This window comes from Mesoplodon densirostris, chromosome 6, assembly GCF_025265405.1.
Source record: "Mesoplodon densirostris isolate mMesDen1 chromosome 6, mMesDen1 primary haplotype, whole genome shotgun sequence".
NCBI classification, from domain to species: Eukaryota; Metazoa; Chordata; class Mammalia; order Artiodactyla; family Ziphiidae; genus Mesoplodon; species Mesoplodon densirostris.
Window position 1 is genome coordinate 43,405,673 of NC_082666.1, and position 27,373 is coordinate 43,433,045.

General features: G+C 44.5%; 1 protein-coding gene across 1 annotated transcript in view; it reads right to left on the reverse strand.

Moving 5' to 3' along the window:
* The window catches only part of NTRK2 (neurotrophic receptor tyrosine kinase 2), a 381,797-nt gene that overhangs the window by 65,721 nt on the left and 288,703 nt on the right, over positions 1–27,373 (reverse strand). Inside the window, exons 17-19 of the mRNA XM_060101678.1 lie at positions 24,125–24,255; positions 10,689–10,861; positions 4,289–4,523 (exon numbers count right to left, since the gene is read on the reverse strand). Coding sequence (XP_059957661.1) covers positions 4,289–4,523; positions 10,689–10,861; positions 24,125–24,255 — 539 coding nt within the window. The remainder of the gene's footprint in view (positions 1–4,288; positions 4,524–10,688; positions 10,862–24,124; positions 24,256–27,373) is intronic.

A 27,373-nucleotide genomic window follows, 5' to 3' on the forward strand; every position in this document is an offset into this window, starting at 1 on the left:
TGGTTCAGATGCTTCCTAAATGCCAGGCTTTGCCAGTGGAGGGAAGGAATAAAAATGAAATGAAAGACTGGTACTGCAGAGCTGCTAATTAAAATAATTCAGAGAACATAAATGCTAGAGTAATTTTGGACCTGCCATATCAGGCTGGTTTCAATGCAAATGTAGTGTTCCGATTTCTTCCTTCTTTGGGAAGATATAATTAGCTCAGCTGCAACAGGGTGGAAGCCTCGAGGCAGCCGTTTCCTGGTGCTGCCAGCTCCCCCATGATGGAGAAACAGCTGCCACCCACCCCTCCTGCCATGGATCGCACAGAGCTGGGGCCATCCTGCAAGGCTGCTCACAAGCCACCGTGAACAGAGGCTCAGGCTGCCATTGGGACTGGTTCTTGCTTAAAGATAAGGGACATGTTACTCCTTAATAATCCAGTTGACTCTAGGCCCGATCGCCATCCTTCCATATAAGATAGCCTCGGTGAACTCAAAAATCCTCTTCCATTACTGTGGCAGGAAGGATACTTAACACTGGTGATGACAGCCCACATTGGCCACAGCAGCTCCCCACCTTGGAGTGTGCAGGCTTTTGGAGAAGCTAGGAACAAAACAGTGGAGAAAATGTGCGCACAAATGAGAACCCAGAGCTGTAAGGAGAACACATTCCCCAGCTGATGTGGCAGAGAAGATGAAGAGACACTATTATGGGGACAGGCTCAATGCTAAGCTTATGGATGATCCAACAGGTGGGTAACTCATGTGAAAGCAAGAGTGTCCTGGGAAATAGCCACTGCATGATGTACTCAACTCACCTGCAGAAACAGAGCACCAGCTTCTACTTGTCGATTTGACAAACTCAAGAGAATGGACTCTACTGACAGACTTTTGATATTTAAATAAGCAATAATATTCTACAAATGAGTTCTATGACAATAAATACTTTCATGGAACCAAAAAGTGTACCACCATTTTGAAATTTTAGAGAAGGCAAAATAGAATGCATAATTTCTTAGTTGTCCTAAGCTACCATCAAATTGTCAGGTTCTTACACCCATCATCCACTTTCCTACCAGCTCCCACCCAGGCTCACCTATCATAGAGGCCAACAAAAGGCCATTTTTTTCTCCTCTTCCTCAATGGGAACAACAAACAACCAAGCAAACATACAAACCCTGCAGCTGCCACTGAGTAATGACCATGGTGGGGGGATTAAATCAATGTGGCATCTGAAGAACATTTCTTAATGACTGGGATAGTTCCATGAAGAACATTTAATAAATAAAGGAACTGGGAATCATTATTTCCTCCAATCAATTCAGAAGGAAATACTTCAGGAAAATGTCACTTAAGTGGAGGATTTTCTTTTCAACAAATCAGAATATATGGTAGATGACAAATGACAGTGTTTTTATAATGCATAAAGGACCAAGGCTAACTTCTCATGTCTATAACGATGGTCACTGTTTTGTTAGTATTTTTCTAGGCTTTTTTATTGAGATACAATTCATATACCATAATATTTACCCTTTTAACGTATACATTCAATGGTTTTAAGTATATTTACACATATACTAAACAGTCATCACACTATAGAATTCTAGAACATTTTCATCAACCCAAAAAGAAACTCCATATCCAATCACTCCTCGTTCCCCATTGCCCCTCAGCTCCTGGCAACCACAAATCTATTTTCTGTCTGTATGGATTTGCCTATTTTGAACATTCCATATAAATGGAAGCATGTAGTATGTGACCTTTTGCTCTTGGCTTTCTGCACTCACCATAGTGTTTTCAAGGTTCATCCACGTTGTAGCATGAATAAGTACTTCATTCCTTTTAATTAATGAATAATAGCCCATCGTATGGATGACCACATTTTATCTGTTCACCAGTTAATGGACACTGAAATCGTTTCCACTTTTGAGCTATAATGAATAATGCCGCTATTTCGTTTGTGTACAAGTTTGTGTGAGTGTGTGTGTATGTATGTGTGTGTGTGTGTGAACATATGATTTCAATTCTCTTGGGTATATACCTAGGGGTAGAATTGCTGGGTTATATGGTGACTCGTGTTGAACGTTTTGAAGAACTGCCAAACTATTTCCAAAACAGCTGCACCATTTTACATTCCCGCCAGCACTTTATGAGGGTTTCAATTTCTCCACAGCCCCGTTAACACTTCTTATTGTCTGTTTTGCCAAGTGGATGTGAAATGGTACCTCACTGTGGTTTTGATTTACATTTCCCTAATGACTAATGATGTTGAGCATCATTTTATGTACTTATTGGCCATTTGTACATTTTCTTTGGGGACACCAAAAGAAACTTAAATCCTTTGCCTATTTTCTAATTGGGTAATTTATCTTCATATCATTGAGCTTTTAAGTCTTCTTCCTCTGAATTATTTTTCTAAAGATTGTAGAAAAGGACACTGAGTTCTACTTAGTTCAGTCCCGGTTTTGAGAATGAAGCATAACTTTATCGAGTTGGATAATGATAAGGTTGAAAATATTTATTGAGCACTTATTTTGTGCCAAGCACTCTGAAACCTTTATTAACTTACTGTGAAAGGGAGAGCTATTGCTTGGGCCACATGTTTCTTCCTTGGATGCTCATCAAGATCAGCAAAGATTTCTTAAGGAAGAACTCATGTGTCCCTTTGTCTCCTGAGACCGGGAAATGCCCCTATCCCCCCTTCCTGCCGAGGGAGCAGAGCTAACAGAGAAGATGCATCCATGGGCAGGTAACCTCTGGCCATGTTTTAGCTATCTGGAATAAATTAGTCAGTCATCGCTAGACTCAGGACAGGTGCTTTGCAACTCTGTTTTGAACACCTGAAGTGAAGACTGCCCATGTTTCCTGCAAATACACCCAAGAAAATCCTTTACAACTTGGTCTCCATCCTTTCTTGCTATATAAAACGTGGACAATGCTCATCAAGGTGACAAAGGAAGAAACCCCACAAATCAATCTATAGAAGAATACGCAGCAAGGCAATGGATTCATTGTCTTAGACTAATTGTAGGAAAACCAGCTCGGCTAAAGGGCAGAGGCACTAGAGGTGAGGGAGGCTGCAGAGAGGAGGAGTACAGGAGACAAACTGAGAAGGCTCCTCCTCAAACATAAATCATAAAGGGCAGAGCAAAGGCGAGAACAGGCATTTTCTTCACCAGCCCTAACCTAGTATGACAGTTAGTGGAGTTCTAAGTTTTATCCTCTTAGGTAATATATTTCTAGAACATTTATTTCTTTTTCTTCCTACGTCCCTCTCCCTTTAAAAATCAAGCAAAACAACAAGAAAACAAAATTGGTGGTTTGAGGTGGTAGAACACAACCCAAATCTTCAATATCATGACTTCTCGGTTTCCAGAAATAACCCTTTTCTTTCATACCCAAGTTCTGAGATGTCAGTTAACAAATCTAACATGCCAAGGATACCAACTCCAGGTAATCAGTGGATTTGAATTATTGTCTATAACTCTAGCTGTTAGTGTTTCAAATGATGGAACCCCAGGCAGACTCGGTAGGACAGAACCTCTTACCAAGATGGCCACCAGCCAATCCACTTTCAGCCAAGATGGTTCTGAGTGGGAACTTCCAGGGTCTTAGCGTACTTTCATTTATGTGAACCAGTTCACCTTAGATCAAGCCTCAAACAAAGGCTCCTGGCATAGTTTCACAGAATCAAATCCAAACCTCAAAATCCTTTAACCTCATGGCCTCCTGGAATTTTTCCAAGGGTTCCCCTGGCAGAACTCTCATGTTGAGAACTTTCCTCTTGGAGATCTCACACACAGCTCTGGAGAGCCATGGAAAGAGCAGGACGGTGTTGTGGGCTGAGCTGTGTCTCCCCCAAATTTATATGTAGAAGCCTTAGCCCCTAGAATCCCAGAACACAGCTGTATTTGGAGATAGGGCCTTTAAGGAGGTGATTAAGCTAAAATGAGACTGTTAGGGTGGGCTCTAATCCAGTCTGACTGGCGTCCTTATAAGAAGAGGAAATTTAGACACACAGAGAGACCCCAGGGATGCCCGTGCACAGAGAAAAGGCCATGTGAGGGTGTACATAGTGAGAAGGCACTGTCTGTAAGCCGAGGAGAGAAGCCTTAGAAGAAACCAACGCTGCCGTCACCTTGATATTGGACTTCTAGCCTCTAGAACTGTGAGAAAATCAATTTCTGTTGTGTAAGCCATTTAGTCTGTGGTATTTTGTTGTGGCAGCCCTAGCAAACTAATACAACAAGGGACCCCCCAGGGAAGGATGGCCCTGGCGTCTCTTCTTCGGTACAGCCACTCACCCTGTAGTAGTCAGTGCTGTACACGTCCCGGGACATGCCGAAGTCCCCGATCTTCACCAAGAGGTTCTCGCCCACCAGGCAGTTCCGGGTGGCCAGGTCTCGGTGCACGAAGTGCTGGGACGCCAGGTAGACCATGCCTGCAGCGATCTGCTGGGCGATGTGCAGCATCTGCGACTGCGTCAGCTCCGTCGGCGGGTTGCCCTCGGCCATCAGCACGGCGTCAGGTCCGTGCGCCCTGGGGAGAACACAGAAGGCCTTGCTGGAGCCTCAGCTCTTTGCCTTGAGGGGCCCTTTGCCCCACATCAGCTGCTGGTGTGGAAAGATGCTGCCTGACTTATCAAAAGAGGAAGGAAGGATGCTCCACTCACAATTTTATCTCTAAAGCCTCTAGAGCACCTAGGCTTTATTTCCCAGAAAGTCTAGCATTTCAGGGCCATGTGGGCCTGAATAGTGCCCCCTCGACACACAGACAGGTTCACATTTTAGGGTTCTGGAACTATGCTGGGATGAGGCACTGGCTAGATCCCAAGACCCTGAAAAGCAGTGGGTGGATGAAGCAAAAAACAAGCAAACAAAAAAACCCAAATCAAAATAAAACACTGGGGGGAGAGTTTGGCTCTCCTGGAGTGAGGGGTCACTGCACCCTAGCAGGAGCCCCAACTCTGTGCTCCCAGCCACATGCTGCAGCAGAGGGCCCTCACTCCCTCCAGAGTGCAGCTCTGCTCTCCCCTACTCCACCTGCCCTGTGGCCCAACATGGCTTCAAGCTGCCCATGTTATCCCCAAGCTCAACTCAGCAGAATCCCAGGGCATCCTCATCCTGGACATTCATTCCCAGTGAAAAATACCATCTCCTTTGGCCCACCCCTACCCCTGACCTCCAGCTCAACACATGTCCTGGGCACCACATAGGAGAGACTTTTGAATCACAACACATTTATTCTTTTACTGGGGCAAGTCTTATTCCCCACACTATGGTGGGGGGCAGGGGGGAGTGGTGAAGTATGGTGTCTTATACCTTCTTTATCTTCTGTCTTACACACCCAGACTTTTCCCAGCTATGTGACAACTTAAGGCATCTTAACACTGGCATGTGCTTCAGGCAGGAGAGAGTCCCAGTCTTAGGATGCCATCATGAACCGCTCCCACCCCCCTTTCCGCATTCCCCACCCTGGAACCCTGCTGAGCCGACTGGAGTCACTGCCCCTGATGGCCTGAGGGGTGCTGCAGGGCAAGGAGTAAAGGTGTCCTTTGCTGCTGGACCTGCCAGGGTGGGAGTCAAAGCGTTTTTGTCTCCCAAAGGGAAAGAAGGGAGAAGATCTCCTTCAGGACAGTTGGAAGCACTTAAAACAAACATAGAGGATTCTAAATTTTAGAATTTAAAGTGGGTGACCCCACCTATGGGGGTCCAGAGCTATATGAGTATTTGAAAATAAGAGAGTCAGAATTACCCAAGAACATCCAGCTCGTTTTGCCCCTCCTACGACCCACCAGCCCCATAGCCCCTCCCATCATGTCTCCAGCCACAGTAGTTCCCAAAACACGCTGTCACCAGATCATTCATTCTTGCATTTTCAGAGAACAAGCACTGGACAAGGAGGTGAGGAGTTTCCCAGTCCTCGCGGTGTCCAGCCCCATGATCTGGGGAAGACTTTTAACTTGTCCACTCTGTAATTTCCCCATTAGGCAAAAATCCATAGGGGTATTATGTTGGGTGATCACTTAGGTTCCTTTTATCTCTGAATATCTGGATTTAGCCATTCCTGTTTTTGTACAAGGCAAGTCCTGACACATTTATTTCACCTCCATTCAAACTACAGCCCCAACTGCCAATGGTCATATGGAGGAGAATACGGGAAAAGCTTCGGACTCTCTCCAGCTCAGAATCTCCCTCTGGAGTAAGAAATCTTACAGTGCAGCGGCCAAGGCTCTGGGTTATCAGAACTGAATGTGATCTCCTTCTAACATGCTAGCTGTGAGCTCAGGTGGGCTACAAAACGTCTCTGGGCCTGTTTCCTCATTCTGTAAAGTGGGGATACTGACTACACCTTCCTAATGATATTACACTGACAGGGGATACTTGAGACTCTGCTTGTATGGTGCTTTGTAGACTTTCATTGGAAAGCTGGAGAGAAAGGCTTTGCAAACAAAGTTTTCTTTAAAAAAAGAAATGGATGGTGATACGAAAACACAAGTCATCATCTGTGCATTTCTTTTTGTGGTTGTCCTGTGATGGGGCTCTCAGGGTCGGCCCCTCCCACCTCACTAAAGGTCACTGAAGCCCAACCCTTCCTAGCACTGAAGGGGCAGGGGAAAGCGACAGTGTTTTCACTCATCATAGGAGACACCAGGAAAAGGACCTAGGGATGCACATACATTATGGGAAATCCTGAAACACCCAGAGAAAATAGGCCAGGATGAAATCTTCATAGATTTAGTTCAAAGAGTGAAATAAGTTGTTGATTTTTCACAGCCTTATTTCAGCTCCAGAAATCCAGACTCCTCTAAGAATCTGTCTGTGGCAAAGACTCCAGGAAAGAGGAAAAGTTAGAGGCCAAGCACAAAAGGCCACCTCTGTGCAAAGCCCCCATCTGCCAGCTTTCCACTCTGCAGCACTGGAAAGCTGGTGACCTCCAGGGCCCTCCGCACTCCACCTCCTTCCCTGTGGGTTGGGGCAGGCTCCTGCATTTTTAACCAGCCGTTGCTCCTGCTTGGTTCTGGGTGTTTGAACAAGGCTCATTTTAATAGAAGAAGCCTTTGAATGCTTTGCTTGAGCAGAAAGTCCTGCTGTAAAAACAGGGCAGGCAAGTCTTCTAAACAAGTTCTTAAGAGGAGTATAAACAATGTTGCTTTGCTTCACTTTGCTTCACTCCACAGGTTACCCCTCAGCTCTTGGAAATAAAAACATATTTCACCTCTTCCAGGAGAACACGTCTCAAGAGGGGAAAGCACCACCGGTGCCCTGGCTCGGGGAGCAGGTAGTAGCTTCAGGGGGATTCTGACGAGGGAGGCTGCCCATCCTGCCTTGTTCGGCCTGTTGCCTCCCAATGGGGGTGACGGCAGCACTTAGCCACACTCCTCTGGCTCCAGAATTCTACAGAACACTGCTTTCCTTCTGGTTTTTTAATGGCCACTTCAAGAGGAAGTACTGACATGGTTAAGACTATGGGTTTTGCAGCCCTGGCTATGGGTTTGAATCTCAACTCTGTCACTCACTAGCTGCTTGACTCACTTTCTTCAACTGTAATATGGAAATGACGGTAATAATAGCTTACTATGTTGATGCATTTAAAACATTTACAATGCTTAGAAAGGCTCAATAAATAAATAGCTTTTTTTTTTTTTTTGGCCTTGCCACACAGCTTGCGGAACCTTAGCTCCCCGACCAGGGATCAAACCTGGCCCCGGCAGTGAAAGCGCTGAGTCCTAACTACTGGACCACCAGGGAATTCCTGATAAATAGCTGTTATTGCTTGAAAAAAAAAAAAAAAAGCTGTCTCTATCTTCCCCTCATTGGAAGGGAATTCAGGAGAACGCTAAGGGGAAAAATTGTCATCTCCTTGAAAGCAAGGACAATGGTGGACTGCTCATCTCCCAGCCACCCTAGCATAGGGCCTGGCCATGTTGGTCCTCAATGTATGGCTTCTGGATGAATAAAAAGGGTGGGAGGATAATTGTAGACAGCTGTCTTTATAGGGCAGTTCCAATGACACTTGGGGACACATTCATGGCAATGTAAGGGCTGGGTTCCCTTCCAGAAAGAGAGGACAGACTGTAGTTCACAGCACATCCTTGGACCTGAGAACCTGATTCTTGGCATGGAAAAGCTCTTGTTCCCAGAGTTCAGCAGATTCTGAAATGGAGCACAGGAGGTTTTCAACAGCTCCATGCCCTGTGCAAGCTGCCAAGGGAGAATTAGGTGCCTGCTCCTTCTGGAAGGCAGGAAGGAGAGCAAGGGATGGAACTGAAAGTGAAAGAATCAACACACACACACACACATACACACAGAGTCTGAGCTCACAGAGGCATTTAATTGCATCCAGGTGAGTATGCTACAGTTTTTGAAAAGTACCATTTTAAGTTAGGGACATATTCTAAAACATGGGAACAAAGGAAATTAGCTCTATAAGCAGCAGACCTCAACCAAATTCAGCTTCTTTTCTTCCTTTCACATTAGATCTGTCAAGGTAATGTGCAAAAGCTCCCATCATCCTCTCTCCTATCACCCGTGCACGTGTATTCACGAGGCTAGGGATGGTCAAAATGATCCAGACTGTACAAACCATGGGATGACATTTCTAAACACAGCAGTACTCTCTCACCCTTCCACTGTTGTCTCAGCAATTGACTTATTCCTTAAACTGTACAGTTCCTGAACCTTCCAGGGGCTGCATGAAGCTACTGGTGCCAATTTCTGTGGAAAGCTCTCTTCAATGCCCGTAGAAACTAGAGGAGAACAGAGCAGTCTAGGTGCTGCTGTAACACAAAAGGCGTCACTTCCCTGGGATTATGGACGCCTCAGCCAAAATAAAGAGGAAAATGTGTCAGAGAAGAAGGGTTGTGGGGACAACATCTATTGATTACCTGCCATCACAGGAGTCCTGACACTAGGCCTTGAAATGGGTGCTATCGCACCCCTTTTACAGGTGAGGAAACTGAGGCCAGTGAGGAACATCTTTCTTCTTTCTCCTAAATTATACTAATCTTTCAAAGATTAGTTATATTTTAAAGAAAACAGTGTGCTAGAGCCAGATGTAACTTTAAGAGTATCTAACTCAGACCCACCTGAGAGTTCAGGTGGCCGAGGTGGTGTGGCTGGGGACCCACCCGAGGGACCCAAGCAGCTGATGCTGAATAGTAGGGAGAACCCGGGTCTCCTAGCCCTCACTACTGGGACCTCTTACTCTTTCCATTGTTCGAGATCATAAATGTGCGGCTTCCATCGTGCCTCTGCTTAATGCAAATGAAAGCATCGCTTGTTTTCCTTCACCAAGGAGGGTCTGGATCAGCACATTTCTTCTCTCCCCTGGTATATACAGGATGAGAACACTCACTATGGGCTCCAGCAGGGTGACTGCCAGCTTCCTCTGTCTCATCAAACTCAGCTCTCCTTTCGATTTCTCTCAGCTGGTGTATGAGTAGAAATCATTACTAGCAGAATTCAAGCTTCTGCTTGTTGAAAACTTCCTACTTCCTCCTATGCTCCAAGCTTTCTATTTATTCTAATTCAGCCCTCATGCCTACCCTGCTGGCTCAATACTATCATCAGAACAGCTAAGAGACTTGCCCAAGGTCATTCAGCTAATAAATGCCAGAGCTGAGATTCAACTCCAGCTGAACATGCTGCCCGGATCATCACTATCTCCTCGAGAGACGCTGCCCTGCGATCCCTTTTACTTTGCACCGTTGTCCTCACTGTTTCAAAGCAGCACCACCCACCCGTGCACCCCACCCCCCGGTTATGCACACTCTAAACCGTCTCTCACTTGCTCTATCCCGTGGCCCCTCGCAGGTCCCCGCACCCATCACCCCAAGGAAGGGATTTCCTGAGAACCCACTGCTGAACCAAAACCCAATTAGGCCAATGCTAGAAATCCAAGTTACAATGCTATTTAACAACCCAACGACTCCTTTTTGTCCTCAACATTTTCCTTTTCCTCGCTTTGCTGCCTTCCAATTTTCCCCGCTGGTCACAAAACCCCTCATGTCGAAGCTGACCATCTTTTTCTGACCTCCGGGACTCAATAAGGGCCCCAATCTTCAGTCTTCAAGGGTCCTGTCCAATGTCGTTTTATCTCCTTCCTCCTAGATGTTTTGCTCTTTCAATTCTGTTCTTTTCACTCGATCCTCTGACCGACTGACTTCCTGGTTCTTCTTTCCGTCCTCAGAGTAAAGTCCAAATGCTCACCTTTCCAGCCGTGACCCCTCCTACCCCCTTTTCCACCTCCCCTTGCCCTGGTTTCTTGTGTTGTCTGGCATCTCCAGACTCTCCACTCTCACCAGACCAGACCTTTCCCTGTGACACCTGGGTGCCTGAACTCTTGCTGTTTCCTTCGCCCGAATAACATTCTTCCCTTATCCACCTGGCAAACTCCTACAGAGCCTAAGGCCCATCTCAAATGCACATGTCATGTACCATTTAATGGACCAATGCTCAATAAACACAGGTGAAATGGAGTGGAATCATTAGTATCACATTATGTAGAGTTTGTTGATTCAGGAAAAGGAGCAATGAAGTGACCTCAGGTTCTTTCTCTGTAGTAGGCATTGATCTTGTCACCAGGACAGGCTGTTCCAGAGAAAGGTCCAAGGGCCCCTTGGTCCTTCCCAGGAAGCCCCCTCTCCTCACCCCCAGGCTGTCTGGAGCCCACGTCCCACGTGGCCCCCAGTGCCCCCCATACCTGAGGAACTTGTTGAGGTCCCCGTGCTTCATGTACTCAAAGACCATGATGAGCGGGTCACCCTCCACACAGACGCCATAGAACTTGACGATGTGTTCGTGCTGGAGGTTGGTCAGCAGCTCGGCCTCGCGGTGGAAGTCCTTGCGTGCATTGTCGCTGGCATCCTTCAGCGTCTGGGGACCAGGGGCAGAGGGGAGAAAACCAACACAGCTTAGACTGAGGGCATGAGAGGGAAGCTGCGTTGAGAGGAATTCCTTTAGGGAGCTTTGAGGTTCCTGGATGGGAAGGACATTCATCTCATGTATCACCCAAAAGGTTGAAAAACTAGCCTAATTCCTGAGGAAATCATGTTTGTATGAATAACTGAGGAACAGTTCCTTCTGGGTACGCAAAGGTTTAGTTTATGAAGGATTTACATAGATGTTCTTTCATTAAGTGACAGACATGAACTTTTTACAAGATATTGAATATAGTTCCCTGTGCTATACAGTAGGTCCTTGTTTATCTATTTTATATATAGTAGTGTGTATCTGTATCTGTTAAACCCAAGTTCCCAATATATCCATCCCCCCCACTCCTTTCCCGTTTGGTAACTATAAGTTTGTTTTCTATGTCTGTGAGTCTATTTCTGTTTTGTAAATAAGTTCATTTGTATCATTTTTTAGATTCCACAAATATTTGTCTTTGTCTTTGACTTCACTTAGTATGATAATCTCTAGGTCCATCCATATTGCTGCGAATGACATTATATCGTCCTTTTAAAGGGCTGAGTAATATTCCATTGTACATACGTACCACATCTTCTTTACCCATTCATCTGTCAATGGACATTTAGGTTGCTTCCATGTCTTGGTTATTGTAAATAGTGCTGCTGTGAACACTGGGGTGCATGTGTCTTTTAGAATTAGAGTTTTCTTCTTTTCCAGATATATGCCTAGGAGTGGGATTGCAGGATCATATGGTAAATCTATTTTTCATTTTTTAAGGAACCTCCATACTGTTCTCCATAGTGGCTGTACCAGTTTACATTTCCCCAACAATGTGAAGGGTTCCCTTTTCTCCACGTCGTCTCCAGCATTTATTATTTGTAGACTTCTTGATGATGGCCATTTTGACCAGTGCAAGGTGCAGACATTAAGTTTTTATCACATTCATCTTTTTTAACCCTGGTCCCAATTACTACCTCGGACATCTCTCCCATTTGGGGGCTGGTTGTACTTTCTAGGCTACTCTGCACACCTTGCCTCTGCTCATATAACCTTTGTAAAGCTTTATATTATGGAAATATTCAGTAGAGAGAAGATCATAATGACCCCTCATGTACCCATCTTCCAGCTTCAACAATGATCACTTTGCCAGTCATTATTATGTAAGCTCTCCAGAAGCCTTCCCCAACTTGTGCCCCCACACACTGCTGGCTCAGGAAACATCCTTGCCAGTGAGCTCAAGAAGGCCAGTCATGCTGCCACAAAGGCAATGGCCAGGAGCATGCCAGCTGGCCTCTGGTGCCTCTAGTTCTCTGCTCACCCACCATGGTGTCACAGCAGGGCACAGCTGGCATTTGTTGGTGCCACACACACATGCTGAGCTCCTGTCCTGTGTCAGTCACTGACCAAAGCTGCGGTGGCATCAAGAAGACAATGACCCAAAGAGGGGCCTCAGACATTCATGAGCAAATAGGGTGATACATCACAATGATAATTCAAGCTCCAAACACAATGCCTGAATGAACTGGCTCTGCTGCATCTCTGTACAGCTTGATCTCTTGACATGCCTGTCTTGAAACTTATGCTTCCACCTTATGAAATGTCTGCAGCTGCCCAAATGACATGGGCCATGCCCCCCTGCCCCTGCCTGTGTTCATCCCTCTGCCTGGGATGCTGACTTGGTCAGGGTCACTGGTGTTGGAGGTTGAATAATGCCCCGCCCCAAAGGTATCCGCATCCTAATCCCTGTAACTTATGAATATGTTACCTTACATGGCAAAAAGGACTTTTAAAAATACATTTATTTATTTATTTATTTATTTTTTGGCTGCGTTGGGTCTTTGTTGCTGCATGCGGGCTTTCTCCAGTTGTGGAGAACAGGGGCTACTCTTCGTTGCAGTGTGCGGGCTTCTCACTGCGGTGGCTTCTCTTGTTGTGGAGCACGGGCTCTAGGCACGCAGGCTTCAGTAATTGTGGCTCGCAGGCTCTAGAGTGCAGGCTCAGTAGTTGTGACGCACGGGCTTAATTGCTCCTCGGCATGTGGGGTCTTCCTGGACCAGGGCTCGAACCCGCGTCCCCTGCATTGGCAGGCAGATTCTTAACCACTTCACCACCAGGGAGCAAAAGGGGCTTTGCAGATATGATTAAGGATCTTGATGTGGGGAAATAAGCCTGGATTATTCGAGTGGGCCCCAGTGTCATCATAAACAAGGGTCCTTCTAAGAGACCGGCAAGAGAGAGAAACTATTAAGATAGAAGCAGAGGTCAGAGAGGAGAGAAGATGCTGTGCTGCTGGCCTTGAAGAAGGAAGAAGAGGCCATGAGCCAAGGAATGTGGGCAGCTCTAAAAGCTGGAAAAGACAAGAAAACAAATTCTACCCCAGGCCCTCCAGAAGGAGCCAGGACATCTTGACTTTAACTAAGTAAACTGATTTCAGACTTCTGCCTCCAGAACTGTAAGAGAAATAATTTGTGTTGTTTAGGCCACTGAGCTTGTAATAGTTTGTTACAGCAGCCATAAGAACTAATACACCTGGCTAACACTTAGCAGTCCTCCAAGACTGGGCTTGGCCATCACCTTTCTGAGAAACGTTCGCTGACCGCCTCATCATTGTCACATCCCCATGGCCTGGCCTCCCAGGCTAGGTTGGATGACCCTTCTAGGTACACCTCGTACCCACCTCTATCATATTGCCAGCCACAGTACATTCTCACTGCATGTTTATTTGCTTATCTCTGGTGTATATGGTGAGATTCTTGACCCAGGGACTGTGCCTTCCACCTCTGCACTGCCGGCATTGGGCACAGCACCAGGCACATGGCAGGTATTCAAGATTTATTTGTGCAATGAGCCAGGGTTTAAACCTGGACCTTTTGATGAGAAGCAAGAACACCTCCTCTTTGGGTACCATAGTGTGAGGATCTGCCTTTGACTGAAAGGAGAACACAGACTTTGGCTCTGCTCTGGACCTCTCTGAACTCTGATTTTCTCTTCTGTAGGGTGAGGGTAACAATATCATCTACTTCACAGGGTCCCTGGGAGGATTGGATGAGATACACTAAGTTGAGATGCCTCCTAGGCTCCCTGGTACAGACAGATATTTGGGAGATTTGAATTTGAAACTCCAACCAAGTTGCATTCACTTTGCTCACGCTAGGATCCAAGAAGGTCAAAAGGTGCATGGATAAGGCAGGGGGTCAGCCCAAGGCATGAAAGTGTCCCTGAGTCTGCCACTGGTTCCCTCCTGAAATCCCTTACAGCCTTCAGAGTTTTCTCAGAGATCCAGTCTTTTTATGCAGGGGCTTCTCTGAGTCGCTGAGATAGCTTATTTCTATGGCCTTGGTCCATCCTTAACAGTATGTTGGAGAAGGCAAATGAAACTTTCAGGTCATTATCACAAAGCATGAACAAATTCTGCATGTAAATTTTCTTCTCAAGTTTCAGCTATGTAGGGTTGATTCAAGAATGCTAAATTTTGTGTGTGTGTATGTGTGTGTGTGTGTCTGTGTGCCTGTGTGTGTGTGTGTGTTAGAGAAAGAGGTGGGGGGGATGTCAGACAGTGGGGTAGAGTGGGAAAGAAGATAGGATTTTCAGTGGGGAGGCACCAAACTGAAAGACTTAACAAGCATTTCATATTTCCATTTCCTAGCAAAATCCTATGGGAAGAGGGGCTCCACTCTTAGTGCAATGTTAAAAACTGTGCTTCAGTAACATTTTTGAATTTAGGAGAGGAGATTTCACTATTCATAGGACAAATGCATTTCACAAACCTGGCCTCATCCTATGTGCCCATCCATTTTTACATGTCAAGTTCTTTTTCTAAATTATAATCCAATTCTATTTTAAGAGTTTCAGAAAATATGGCGGTAACAGTTGGGCAAAATCATCTTCTGAATTTGGCACTCGAAGGACAGAATTTTTCTAAGGGTGGAACCATAGCCAGACAGCAATCAGAAGCTGGAAAAATCCTGCTATCAACCCTATTTATAGAATTCATCTCTGTTTTAGCACCATGGCTGATTGTGTCCCTTGGCAATGGACATGAGGCGGCAGCTTACCTCACTGACAACCCCCTCCACTGAAGTTTCATTTTGACAGGCATATTTGCCCCATCACTGAGCATTGCTATTTTCTTATTCCTAGTGTCTGCTTTGTAGCTTCATTTCTTCTTATTCCTGGTGAATTTCCTGACACTCTAAAGATGCCATCCTTTCTGAAGACATTCTCAAGGGAGAGGTCTTATCCTGAGCTGCAGCTAGTTGCTGTCTGGAGTACACACTGAGTCAGAGTTGGAAGAGTGGATTAGCATGATATAAAGTCAAGCACAGAACTGAGAAACTAGTGAAAGTAAAATAGAAGTAAGAAAATAAAAACAAAAGGAAGCTTAACATTCATCTGAAATGCTTCTGCAGAATATTAAGGCTAATGGGAAGCTGGTAGGGGAGGCAAGAACACTTATTTGAAATCATTGGTGTGACTGGATGTCGTGAGCCATGACAAATGATTGTGCATTTCAAAGTATAGGTGGTTTAGGAGGCACAAGGTAACACGAAGATTGTGTCCTTTTTAAAATACTGATGTCATATTCTTCCCCTATACTTTTTAGAGAGCATAGCAACAGAGTTAAGGTGAAAGAGAAAAAAAAGAAGAGATTATTATGGCAAAACCTCACAATGCCCAATGCACACCACTGTGCTTAAAGCAGAGATGGAAATGAGTAAACCCTCCTATGAGGCAACCAAGATGCATTAGAATGTTTGTCAACATGCCTAAGCTCTTCTGGGTCAAGATCTGTTACTAATGGAGACTGTTTACTCTTCTGATATCTTCTAGACCTGCACTGTCCAATATGGTAGCCAATAGCCACGTGTAGTTAGTGATCATCTAAAATATGGTTCAAATTGAGATGTGTGTAAAATACAGATTTCAGATTCTGAAAACTTGGTATGCATGAAATACCTCATTAATATTTTTAGATTAATATATTGAAATGATGATATTTTAGATAGGTTGAATTAAATAAAACACATCAATACAATGAGTTTCATCTGTTTCTTTTTACTTTTTAATGTGTAGACTAGGAAATTTTAAAACAGAAATGTGGCTTGCTTTTGTGGTCCATGTTATACTTCTATTGGACAGACCTGTTCTATAAAAGTCACCTAGGGCCTCCCTGGTGGCGCAAGTGGTTGAGAGTCCGCCTGCCGATGCAGGGGATACGGGTTCGTGCCCCGGTCCGGGAGGATCCCATGTGCCGCGGAGCGGCTGGGCCCGTGAGCCATGGCCGCTGAGCTTGCACGTCCGGAGCCTGTGCTCTGCAACGGGAGAGGCCACAACAGTGAGAGGCCTGCGTACCGCAAAAAAAAAAAACCAGTAATGATCACACACACACTCAGATAGTGCTCGCTGTACTAGAAACCAACACTCTGTGTAACTTTGCAGTTACATATGATTGACTGCAAAGGCCAGCCAATCATATGTAACTGGCCTTTGCAAGGACTTTAATTATATACCAAGTGCCAGCGTTAAATACAAGATTCATAGCCAGGGTGTTGACTGCTGCTATGTTTATTTTCACAATGGTGCTCTCATGGTTCCAAATCTAACAAGCCAACCATCCAATGGGAAACATGAGGTTAATTTCTAATTCATATACTTTAAAATACTTGCAATAATTTGGGGGATAAAATTGATGGTTTGTGCATAAGTTGCATAATACAAATGCTAAATCTTTGAAAGATGGGAAACTAATTCATAGCAACTGTCATATTAGAGAAATATTGACTCAAAAGAGTGAATCAGAAGTTGGCCTCCGACATGGACAACTGCAAGATATTTACAGGCTTTAAATATGCTAGCATACAATTGACTGAGACAATTCCACTAGATAGAAAGGAGCTGGTAGATCACAGTAGACCATGACTCGATTACGAGTTCTGCTGTCATGTTAAAGTCAATTAAAAAGCAGCCCATCTATCACAATGCACGTGTTCTAGAGATACAGAGGAGTGAAATGAATACTCCAGCTATGTCTGGTATCAGATGAGACCTCATTAGAGTGAAATGCACTGCTTGTTTTCAGCATTTCTGAAAAGATGTGGATAAATTGGAGAAAAGCCATAAAAAAAAGGGTTAACAGGACAAATTAACAAGACAAAAAACAGATCTCCCATCAAAGGTTAAAAGTTGAAGTTACTGGGAAAGGAACATTGATGGAGAAACTTAATAAAGGGGGCCCACCGTGACAAGTACAAGAGGGATTCTGACACGGAAAATGTTACTGTCCGTCCTACAGCACATGTGGGTGTGTACGTACACACACACACACACACACACACACACACAAGCACATGCACTCACACACACGCCAGGGAAGAATGCACTTCCACTAAAGGACATAGAAATCTATTAAGCAATGCCCGGGCCATAAAGATGATTAAGCCTTTTAACAAGCCACTGTTAAAAGTTCTACCATTTCTGTTCCCAGAAACTTGTAAAGATGGAATTGGTAGTACTTTCTGCAACATTATATTCTGTTAAGGAATACAATCGATTTTTTTAGGGCAACACTGACAAATGTTCTCTTAAATACACTAACCTGGTTATTATCAATTTCTATTTTGTGGGAACAGGGATTTCACACACCAATTTAAATGGAGAAATGGAGGGGGGCACGGGAGGAGGAAGGAACGGTTGAGAGACTTCACAGTTAATCGAGATGTGAGGACTGATGTGACAACTATCAGTAGAAAATAAAAAGAAGGAAAGAAAGGAAGGAAGGGAGGAAGGAAAGAAGGGAGGGAGGGAGGAAGGGAGGAAGGAAGGAAAGAAGGAAGGAAGGAAGGAAAGAAGGAAGGAAGGAAGGAAGGAAAGAAGGGAGGGAGGGAGGAAGGGAGGGAGGGAGGAAGGAAGGAAGGAATGAAGGAAGGAAAGAAGGGAGGAAGGAAAGAAGGGAGGGAGGGGGGAAGGGAGGGAGGGAGGGAGGAAGGAAGGAAGGGAGGAGAGGAGAAAGAAAACAGCCATCTATCTTAAAAATAAACTTGCCTGGGGAAAGCACTTGAATCGATGAACTCTTGACGCTCTTTCTCATTTACAAATTGTTTCCCTGTTCCAGAACTGAAGGATAAGCTGTCTTTTTCGAGCTCTTCTACTGCCCTTACACATATTCTGAGACAACTGGCTCTAGTTGCTTCTGGCCCATAAGTGGCCTCGCCTGTGTCACATGACCACCTTGGATGCTTGGACCTCAGGCAGGTGCCTGGCAGGAACACTGACTGGAGTAACTGGTTGCATGGCATTTCCTTCTTAAGGAATCTGAAGGTGAGTAATAGAGACCGTGGGAGCAGCAGCGGGCAGGAGGCAGCAGCCCAATGCTAGGGAACAGAGGAGGGGAGAGACGGCTGCGCCAAACCAGCAGGGAAGCCTGGAGGAGAGCCCTAGTGCCTCCTGCGAGGATAACAAAGGGACCATCCTAAGGGCCAGCTCAGATCCTGTGAGCTTCTGGATCCCAGCTGCTTCACTCACAGTGAGGCCCGGTGGTACTGCAGATCCTATTTGAGTCATTCATCTTTCAGTTTTTCCTGTCAGATCTCTTTCCCCTGTCTTTTTGTTTAGCATCTCTAATATTCTTTCACAGAACCAATGCCTCCTTACATTTGGTCCATGTGTGTGGTTAGAGCTGACCTCATCTTCCATTTGCAAGGATATACATGTGACCCAGGCCTAGATAATCAGAACATTCTATTCCCTTGGCTGGAGGGCCTGGTGAAACAACTCAAGACAAGCCAATACGAGTTGGCCCTTCGACTTTTGCATAATTGTTGGGAAAGAAGAACTCTCTTTTGGGTTGCTAGGATGGCCGCATCTAAGCCCAGAGCCACTGCTGACGAGTCTTTAGCATAGTGTGGGGAGAACCTGCCAGAGAATACAGTCAGCAGAGAAGAAAGCAGAGCCAGGAGATGGAGAGAGAGAGAGAGAGAGAGAGAGAGAGAGAGAGAGAGAATTGCTGATGCCCTGGATCTTTCAGTGCCTGAAACTAGAGCACCAGCAGCAAGGTCTTCCAGTAGCTTGGGCAAATACATTCCCTTTTCTACTTAAACCAGCTTGAGTTGGGTTTTCAATGAATATTATACTGCTCTTATTATCAAAGCTGATTAGGGTATTTTGCTTGTATCCTCCTGAGGCCAAAGCACTCATCCGGAATCATTTGCCTTATTTCCACCTATTCCCTTGAATTACATTTCTACCCAGGAAAACATGAAAATCTCTCTCGTCATTACACACAAATAAGCACAACTACACACTCCTTTGTATTACTTCATAAGTGGTATTACGTTGAATTTCCTCAGTTTGGTTTATTAGGGCATGTGTAGAATTCAGTACGTGAAAACGTGGTGCACAGTGGGCATGGGGCTGGTGAGGAGGTTGGAGTTCTAGTCCTAGGTCTGACATTAAGTGATCTCATTCAAGCTATGTAATTTTGGATAGGTCATTTATCTTCTCTGGACCTCGTTGGCAAAATGTATGAGTTAAGCTAAAGAATTTCAATAATAGCTCTATATATCTGCACAGTGATTCAATCATTTCTAAAATGATTTCTCATTCGATTATATCATATATATATATATATATATATATATATATATATATATATATATATAATCTCATGAAATTATTTCTTACCTAGAAATGCCAACTGCCAATTATTTACTTTTTCAAAAGGCTATTATTTCAATAGCCCATCCATCCATCCATCCATCCATCCATTCAACAAGCATTTATTGACTGCTACTACATATTAGTCAATGTGCTAAAAGGCATGTTTCCTATCCTCAAGAATATGCCACTGTAATGGAGAAGATAGACACTCATGTCATTGATTAAATATACCCATGAATACATGTATAATTAACAACCTTGACATATGCTGTAAAGGACAAGTACAGATGCCTTAATATGTGGAACTGGGAACTCTGACCTAGACGGGGGAGCAGCAAGGGGAAGTCTCCTTGAAGGAGCAACTCTAGCTGAGAGCTGATGGGTGAGTGGGAGCTGTGTGGCCCCAAGGCTGTGCTGGGGCCCTCCAGGCACGGGCATAGCCACAGCGTGTTGGATGCTACTTTGGGCTGGCTCACGGTAACGTGCCACAGGGTGTATCAGTCAACTCCACCAAAGCTCTTGCATCATTTCCTCTGTTGTTGACAAGCAAATATTCAGAAACATGAAAAACAAAAAGCCTTCATTAGATGCTAAAAAAAGTGCCTGCTGAACTCAGATGTCACCATTTCGCATCTCGCCAAGTCTTCCTGTGCAGAATCTCTGACTTGTTTTAACTTACACCTTGAGGAAGCCACTCAGCTTCTCTGGGTCTTGGATTTGCCATTTATAAAACATGGGACTTGGATTATAGATTATAGATATGATTCCTAAGGCCTCTGTTGTGTTCAGCATTTTCTGTTTCTAGAAGTACACCTGAGTTAGTGGAGAGGGGAAAGAGAGGCCATGAATCCTATAAAGCCCACTTGTGGCTGTGTTTAAAAAATGAAAATTAGCGCACATTCACAGCACAAGGAAAGGTTGTAGGAATTGTAGCTATTGAAATGCAGGTTGGATGGAGCCGAAACTAGTTAACGCATCCACAGCTAATGCAGGGAAATGGTGATGCAGTGTTTCCTAGGCAATTGAGTTACTTAAAGGTAAAGGAACTCATTTTGATCAAAGACTGGTTTCTCTGCTTCTCATCCACTCTGTGGGTTCTTCAGTTGTCATTCAGTGGAAAGGGACAAATCCATTTCACTAAAAAACAAAGGTCATCCAAAAAATCAAGAAAAGGGCAATGCGGCTGGATCCAAACAAGCAGATACTCTAATGGGAGAGGCCTGCTCAGCCTCCCATGCTCCCTTGAGGGGCTTGCGCATGCCTTAGGGTCGCTCCCACTTTAAACTGGCTTCTGTGGATCCCTCAAACCTTAAGTCATTTGGGGCAAGCAATGCCAGAATTTACAGGAACCTGACATCTGTCAGTCTGAATGCAAAACCTCGGATTTCAAACCAGTCAGTTCCTTCTAGAGAAGGAAAAAGGACAATAGCTGCTATTTCTTAGCATGCATAATCAATGCTGCAGGGGTTGCTAGGCAACAGGCAGGAAGACCGTCAAACATCCCTGGGTGCCTCCAATGGAGGAGAAGCAGCCCTGGCAGCCATTCCTCAGAGGTGAAGGGCTATGCAGGCCCTGGAGGCCACGCTCAGTTTGTCTCATTCCTTTAAAAAAATCCCTTTATTGTGGTCAGGACGGAACCATAGATATTTTCCTCCCGGGCTTATTAGATAGTCTTTGAATACACTTTCAATTGGCCCACACACCTAAAAATGAGCAGATCAGGCTGGTGAGAGGCAGCTCTGTGAAAGGTTCATGTGTTTTTCTGACCCAATTCACCCCGGAGCCCGTGAAAAATTGGACTTGTTTCTTCCGTGGCTGTAGCCTCTGGATCCCAGAAAGTTAAAATGAGCCTCCTCTCTGAAGCTTGAAATCATTCTGGCCAATGTAAGCAAAGCCTCCGATTTCAACAAAAGTTCACATTCAAGGTCATCGAGATGAGATTTCTTAGCTGTGTGACCTTGAAGTTGAAATGAATTTTTAAGCTGTAGATATTTTGCTCTCTCTACTTGAAATAAAGGGACAAATTTGCTTGGTTGTTTTTTTGTTTTGTTTTTTTTGTTTGTTTGTTTTTTGTTTTTTTTTTTGCAGTACGCGGGCCTTTCACTGTTGTGTCCTCTCCCGTTGCGGAGCGCAGGCTCAGCGGCCATGGCTCACGGGCCCAGCCACTCCGTGGCATGTGGGATCTTCCCAGACTGGGGCACGAACCCATGTCCCCTGCATCAGCAGGCGGACTCTCAACCACTGCGCCACCAGGGAAGCCCTGGTTTTGTTTTTGTTTTGTTCTTCAGCAGTGTTGATTAAAGAGCAAATGCTCATCGCGGGTCGTTAATTTATAAACATTCATTTGGGAAAGCCAGGAGGTTTATGGGCACTAGGGCCTGGGTCGGAGTCAGGGGTGGGATTAGGGCTATGACTGGGATTTAAACCAGAAAGAAGCCTCACCGGCAGTAGTGATGGGAAGCATGTGGACAGAACAACTGGCTACACATTTCTGATGCTGGCTGATCCTTCATCATGACGAGCCCAAGCCCTGAAATCCTGTTTTAGCACTAGTTTGGAAGGAAATGTAACGTCTGAGTTGAGGGCGCCGTGGAGTTAGTCTCCTTAAGGACACTGCAAGAAGTACACCGAAGCAGGAGCAGAATTAGGAGTGATACGGAAATGAAAGGCAATACCCACCGAGAAATTCTGTGAGTCTATCTCTTTATCAGGCTGCGGTCTTTCAGCTATTCCTACACTGTCCTCTAGGTTTCCCTAATCTCCCAGGATTTTCTCACATTCAAAGACTTCACCTTGTGACCTCATGAAGTGAATTTCTGAAGGTCTGACTTAGCTCCCTGGATGGCCTCCAAATATCAGTGGGAAACATGGCCCCAGGGCCTTTAGTCTCCCTGCCCATGACACATGCTAGACTAGGTTTATAGGTTCCCTGTGTCTTCCAGCTCTAACCTTGCATCAGGCTATGAATCTACAAAAACAGAGGCACCTTTCGGTCCCATTTTTCCAAAGGGGGGAAGAAAGATAGCAGCAGAAGAAAGCAAAGACTGCAGATATAACTCTGCCAAATGTTCTGAACATTTTGTGCTTTAAAAAATAACAAACTTTTTGAGTAAATGAAAGAAAAGAGGAAGCAGTTGCAGCAGCAGGAATTAAACATCCTCAGCGTCCCCTCAGGATTCTCACTTTACACCACTCACCCCACTTAACCTCGCATCTCTCTAGCATCTCCCTTCCCCTCTTCTCTCCTCTGTCTCACTCCCCTCTTCCATTCTATCTTAGAGATGATGTCTATTTGATAGATATTACATTGCGCATCCCTAGAAAGGTCTGTCCTTTATTCACCCCAGAGTGCAGCTTTTTAGGAGCCTTTGCTGAGAGTCTAAGAGTATCCGTGCCACTTGGCTTAGTTACTTTTGATGACAAGGAAAGCAAATACACAGTGCTTCATCCGGATGAACTTTAACAGAAACTGTGTTTAGTCTGCAGGTTGGGGAAGTTCAAGAATCATTTTATTTCTCTCCTCTGTTACCCATTACACATATATTAAAGTATTTTAAGGCTAAGTACAACAGTAATGGAATACATGTCTCATTTTTAAAAAGTTGTCCTGGTTATGAGTAAATAAATGTCATTTGTACAAATATTCTGTGTTTGGCCAAGCAAACAAACAAATAAAAACCCAAACTCAATCATGTTAGGCCAAGAAGTTACATCTTATTACATTAGCCACGTCCGTATTCATTCGGCATTTAATTCATTTTATAAACATATGACTCTTTTAAGTGTTTTACATATATTATACTTTGGTGAGTTTTTTTTTTTTTGTAATTTTGACAATGCATGTGTAAAAGATATGCTAAAGTCTTTTGTGCTATTTATGTTGATTCTTGTGATTCAGAGAGCTCAGTGGAAATTCTAGCCCTTTCAGTAACGTTTATCTTATTGAAGAACAGGTCTCCTTTTTTGAGTTTACGAAGAAATGGCTATGATGAAGGACTTTCAGACTTCTGTGTAAAATCTTGTGTCTCCTAGGAAGGTGGGATCTACCAGAGATGTCAGCCATCCCAGATGGAATCATGATTACGGCCTTGGAGACATTTGGGAGAGACAAAGTAAGTATAACAGAAGTTCTCAGCAGGACTGAGGCTGAGAGGGGACGTGAAGGCCACAGTCTCCCTTCCAGAACCTTCGAACAGGAGACAAACTCCCGCTGAGCTTGGACAAGCACCGAGCAACCTGAGGAGACAGCGGAGTCTCCAAGACTCGGCCAGTTGGATTCTGTTTGACCTCACTGACCTTTATCCAGAATTTAGTTCACATTGACCGGGAAGAGTAGCTCAGAGCCATTCACAGCCTGTAGACTGGAAGGTTGTCCCTGAGCAGAACCTCTGACAGTTGGATGTGCCCCAAATATCCTTCCCACTGTCCATTCCTCTAAAGGAATTTGAACACATCCACCATAGCAGATGTCATTTGCTCCTGAATTGGCCACTACAATAACATAAAATAAAGCATCACCTCCACACCTGGGTGTGACCATGGATAATGAGACGTTCTGGAGTGTTCGCTTACCTTCACTGCCACCAAGATCTTGTCCTGCTCAGGACAGAGGTTATAGCATTCAGCTAGGAAAACTTTTCCAAAGGCTCCTTCGCCTAGTTCCCTTTTCAGAACAATGTTATGTCTCTTGATGTGCTGAACAACTGTAAAACAAAGACAGAATGGACATTGGAATAGAGGCATGTGGAGCTGCAGGCAGAGGATGGGGAGTCAGTGGCTGCATCCTGAGCTTGCAGGCCCCCCCGTTCTCTCCTCCACACAAGGATAACCAGACGGGAAGCTCAGTGTCCATCCACAAGGTCCACCCCAAAGGGTTGGAAGGTGGCGGCGTTGCCTTGCTCTCCGGAGTGGAATGATTGTTTCTGATAGAACTAAAGGAACCACCGAGCCATTGGCTGCAGAATGTCATGAATGAGCTTTACAGACTAGGAAAGGGGAGAAATGAGAAGGGAATGGATATTAATGGCAGGCCTCTCACAAGCCAGATGTTTTGCATGTATTTGTCAGTTATGTGTCTGGTGGGAAAGGCAGAGAGCTAGCCAGGAAGCCTTAAGTCTTTGTTAAGCCCCCTCAGACTCCTGAGGGAGAGAGGCTCAGAGGATACAAAGGGAAAATGCAAGATCTGTGCATTGCTGATTAAGGCTGTGTCCTCACCTCACTTTTCGCCTCCTGCTGAGGTAGGCTTCATGGTTGAGCCGTAGTGACTCCTTTTGTTTAGACCAGAAATGTCTAGAAAAGGCTGGCTTCCTTAGCTCCTTTCTAAGATTGTGTCCTAGTCTTGGCTCTCCAAGGCTAAGAGGAGACAAGAATAGAAGCATCTGGGGAAGGCAGAATATTCCTCCCTCTCGTTCAGAGCAGAGCTGGCCCATGTCACTCATCCATGTGCCTTACTGGGGAAAGAGGCAGGAGGTGGTCCAGGGTCCTTTAAAGCCCAGTAGTGCAAGGTGGGAGGGGAGTGAGTGATTCTCAGGACAGAGCCAGCGGAGAAGCCCAAAAAGAGACTGTGCAGAGGACAGAGCTGCAGTGTGAGCTTGGGCCTCTTCACCCAGCACATCAAGTGTTGGATCCCTTAGACCAGGGTTTCCACCAGGTCAATGGCACCATGCTTTTCTGGACTACTCATCCCTGAATGGCAGAGTTTAAAAGGACTGTGACTCCCTCTAGAGGTTGGAATGTGCAGCCAACAATATTCTCTCATTTGACTCTCACCACACTGGGAAGCATTCCTTCCTACATTTTATACTTGGAGAAACTAAGTCTGCGAGAAATTCAATGATGCATAAGCATGGGAATGGAGGAGTTGGCATTGGAACTTAGGTCTGTCTGAATCCAGAGTCCATGACTTTTCTTTGATACCACAAAGTTCCTTTCCAATTGTAAATTGTGTTAAGCATAACAAGAGAAATAGAAACATATAATAGACTAAAAAGTAAAAATAGTCTTCCAGCTTCCTCTCTGCTTAGTTCACTCTTCAAAGGCCAGTTCAAACTCTCAAAAGTTCAAAAGTTCAAAAGGAAATACAAGGCACATCTCTGTAGTTTTAATAATAATAAAGTGAATACCCATGAACCCACCATTCCATTGTAAGAAACAGAATATTACTAGTACTTTTAAAGCACCACTGTGTTCTTTCTTGATTGTACCCACTTCCTACTCACCTCCCAGGGGTAACCACTATCCTGTATTGTGTGCTAATTGTTTGCCTTATTGGTTTGCTATCAATGACGTATCCCAAACCAGAGATTGTTGGGCTTTGCCTGTTTTGAACTTATATAAATGGAATCATACTACAAGCATCCTTCCATGTCTTACATCTGTCACTCAACAATGTCCTTGAGATTGAATTACACTGTGTGTGTAGTAGTAACTCTTTTGCTTTTACTACTTTATAATATTCTGTGGAAGGACTGTAACACCATTTATTTATCCATTCTATGTTGATGGATATGTTATACAGTTTCTTTTTAGATACAGCTTGATATAAAATGCAACTGGTGCTTAAGGTTCTGTTTTAATAGGATTTTCCCCCTTATAATTCATGTGGTTTGGAGCTATGGCTGCTTCCATGGGCCTCTGGGAACTCAGGGTGATAAAAATCAAAAGGTCTTTTATGAGCAACATTATTAATGAATCTAAGAATGTATATTAATTTCTCATGCTCCAGTAGCAATGATTGAATTTAAGAGGGGAGAAATGTGTTCATTAGGAAGAGTGCCCATACGAAGAGATGAATGTAATTCTTGCAGAGAATTAGCCATCCTATTTAAATCTAATATTTAACTCCATGGTTGTCACATGTTCATTGGGAATTAAATTGCCACTTGATTTACTTTACACTCCAACCAGATCAAGGCAAGTATTTAACTTTTTTTTTTGCATTTGATTTATACTTTTCCTTCCTCCCTCCCTCCCTCCTTTCTTTCCTCCCTCCCTCTCTCTCTCTCCCTCTCTCTTCCTTCCTCCCTCCCTCCTTTCTTTCTTTCTCTCTTTCTTTCTTTCTTTTCTTTGTTTCTTTTTCCCTTTCCATTCCTTCCTTCCTCCCTCCCCTCCCCCTTTCTCTCTTCCTCTTTCTCTCTTTCTTTCTTTCTTTCATTCCAAGCGTAAAAAAATGTTGGTGGCAAATAAGTTCATAAAGCTATGGATAAAGCCACAACTTGGTCATCTTCAAAGCTAAAATTGATGAGACCAGTTTTCCCATGTTGACCTTGAAGGCAGTAAATGCATCTTTTCTTTAAGAAATGGGCTATTTTGCATTAATTTGTTTTGCTATGTTTGAGATATAATAGATTACAAGAATGCTGGCCTTTTGCCAATGTACTCCCTCTAAATAGAATGAATTTCTCTTTTCTAAGACTGGAAGCCACCAAAGGGCACAGGTAACAATTTTGTGTTTGTATTTGCATTCCTGCCAGGGTCTCACAGCTGGTGCTATCCAAACATTTGTTGAAAAATGTGCCGAATGATAATAAAAACAACAGACAAATACTGTTTAGTTGTATTATTTCAGTTAACTGACAAAAACCCTATTGAGTATGTAGGCAGTAAAGCAGCCCAATTCTCCAAGATATCAGGAGTAGGGAGAACAACTAGTCTGAAGCTATTACATCCCTGAGCTAAGAATTTCTTCCCATTCTCTTCCAGGAGAGCATTGGGACTTATCCCAACCTGCCTCATTGTCTGCTTCCCTCAATCAAGGGAAGTCCCTGGTACCCTCTCAGGGCCTCCCTCTTTATCCAGCCTCAAACCCCCCAATTGCTCATA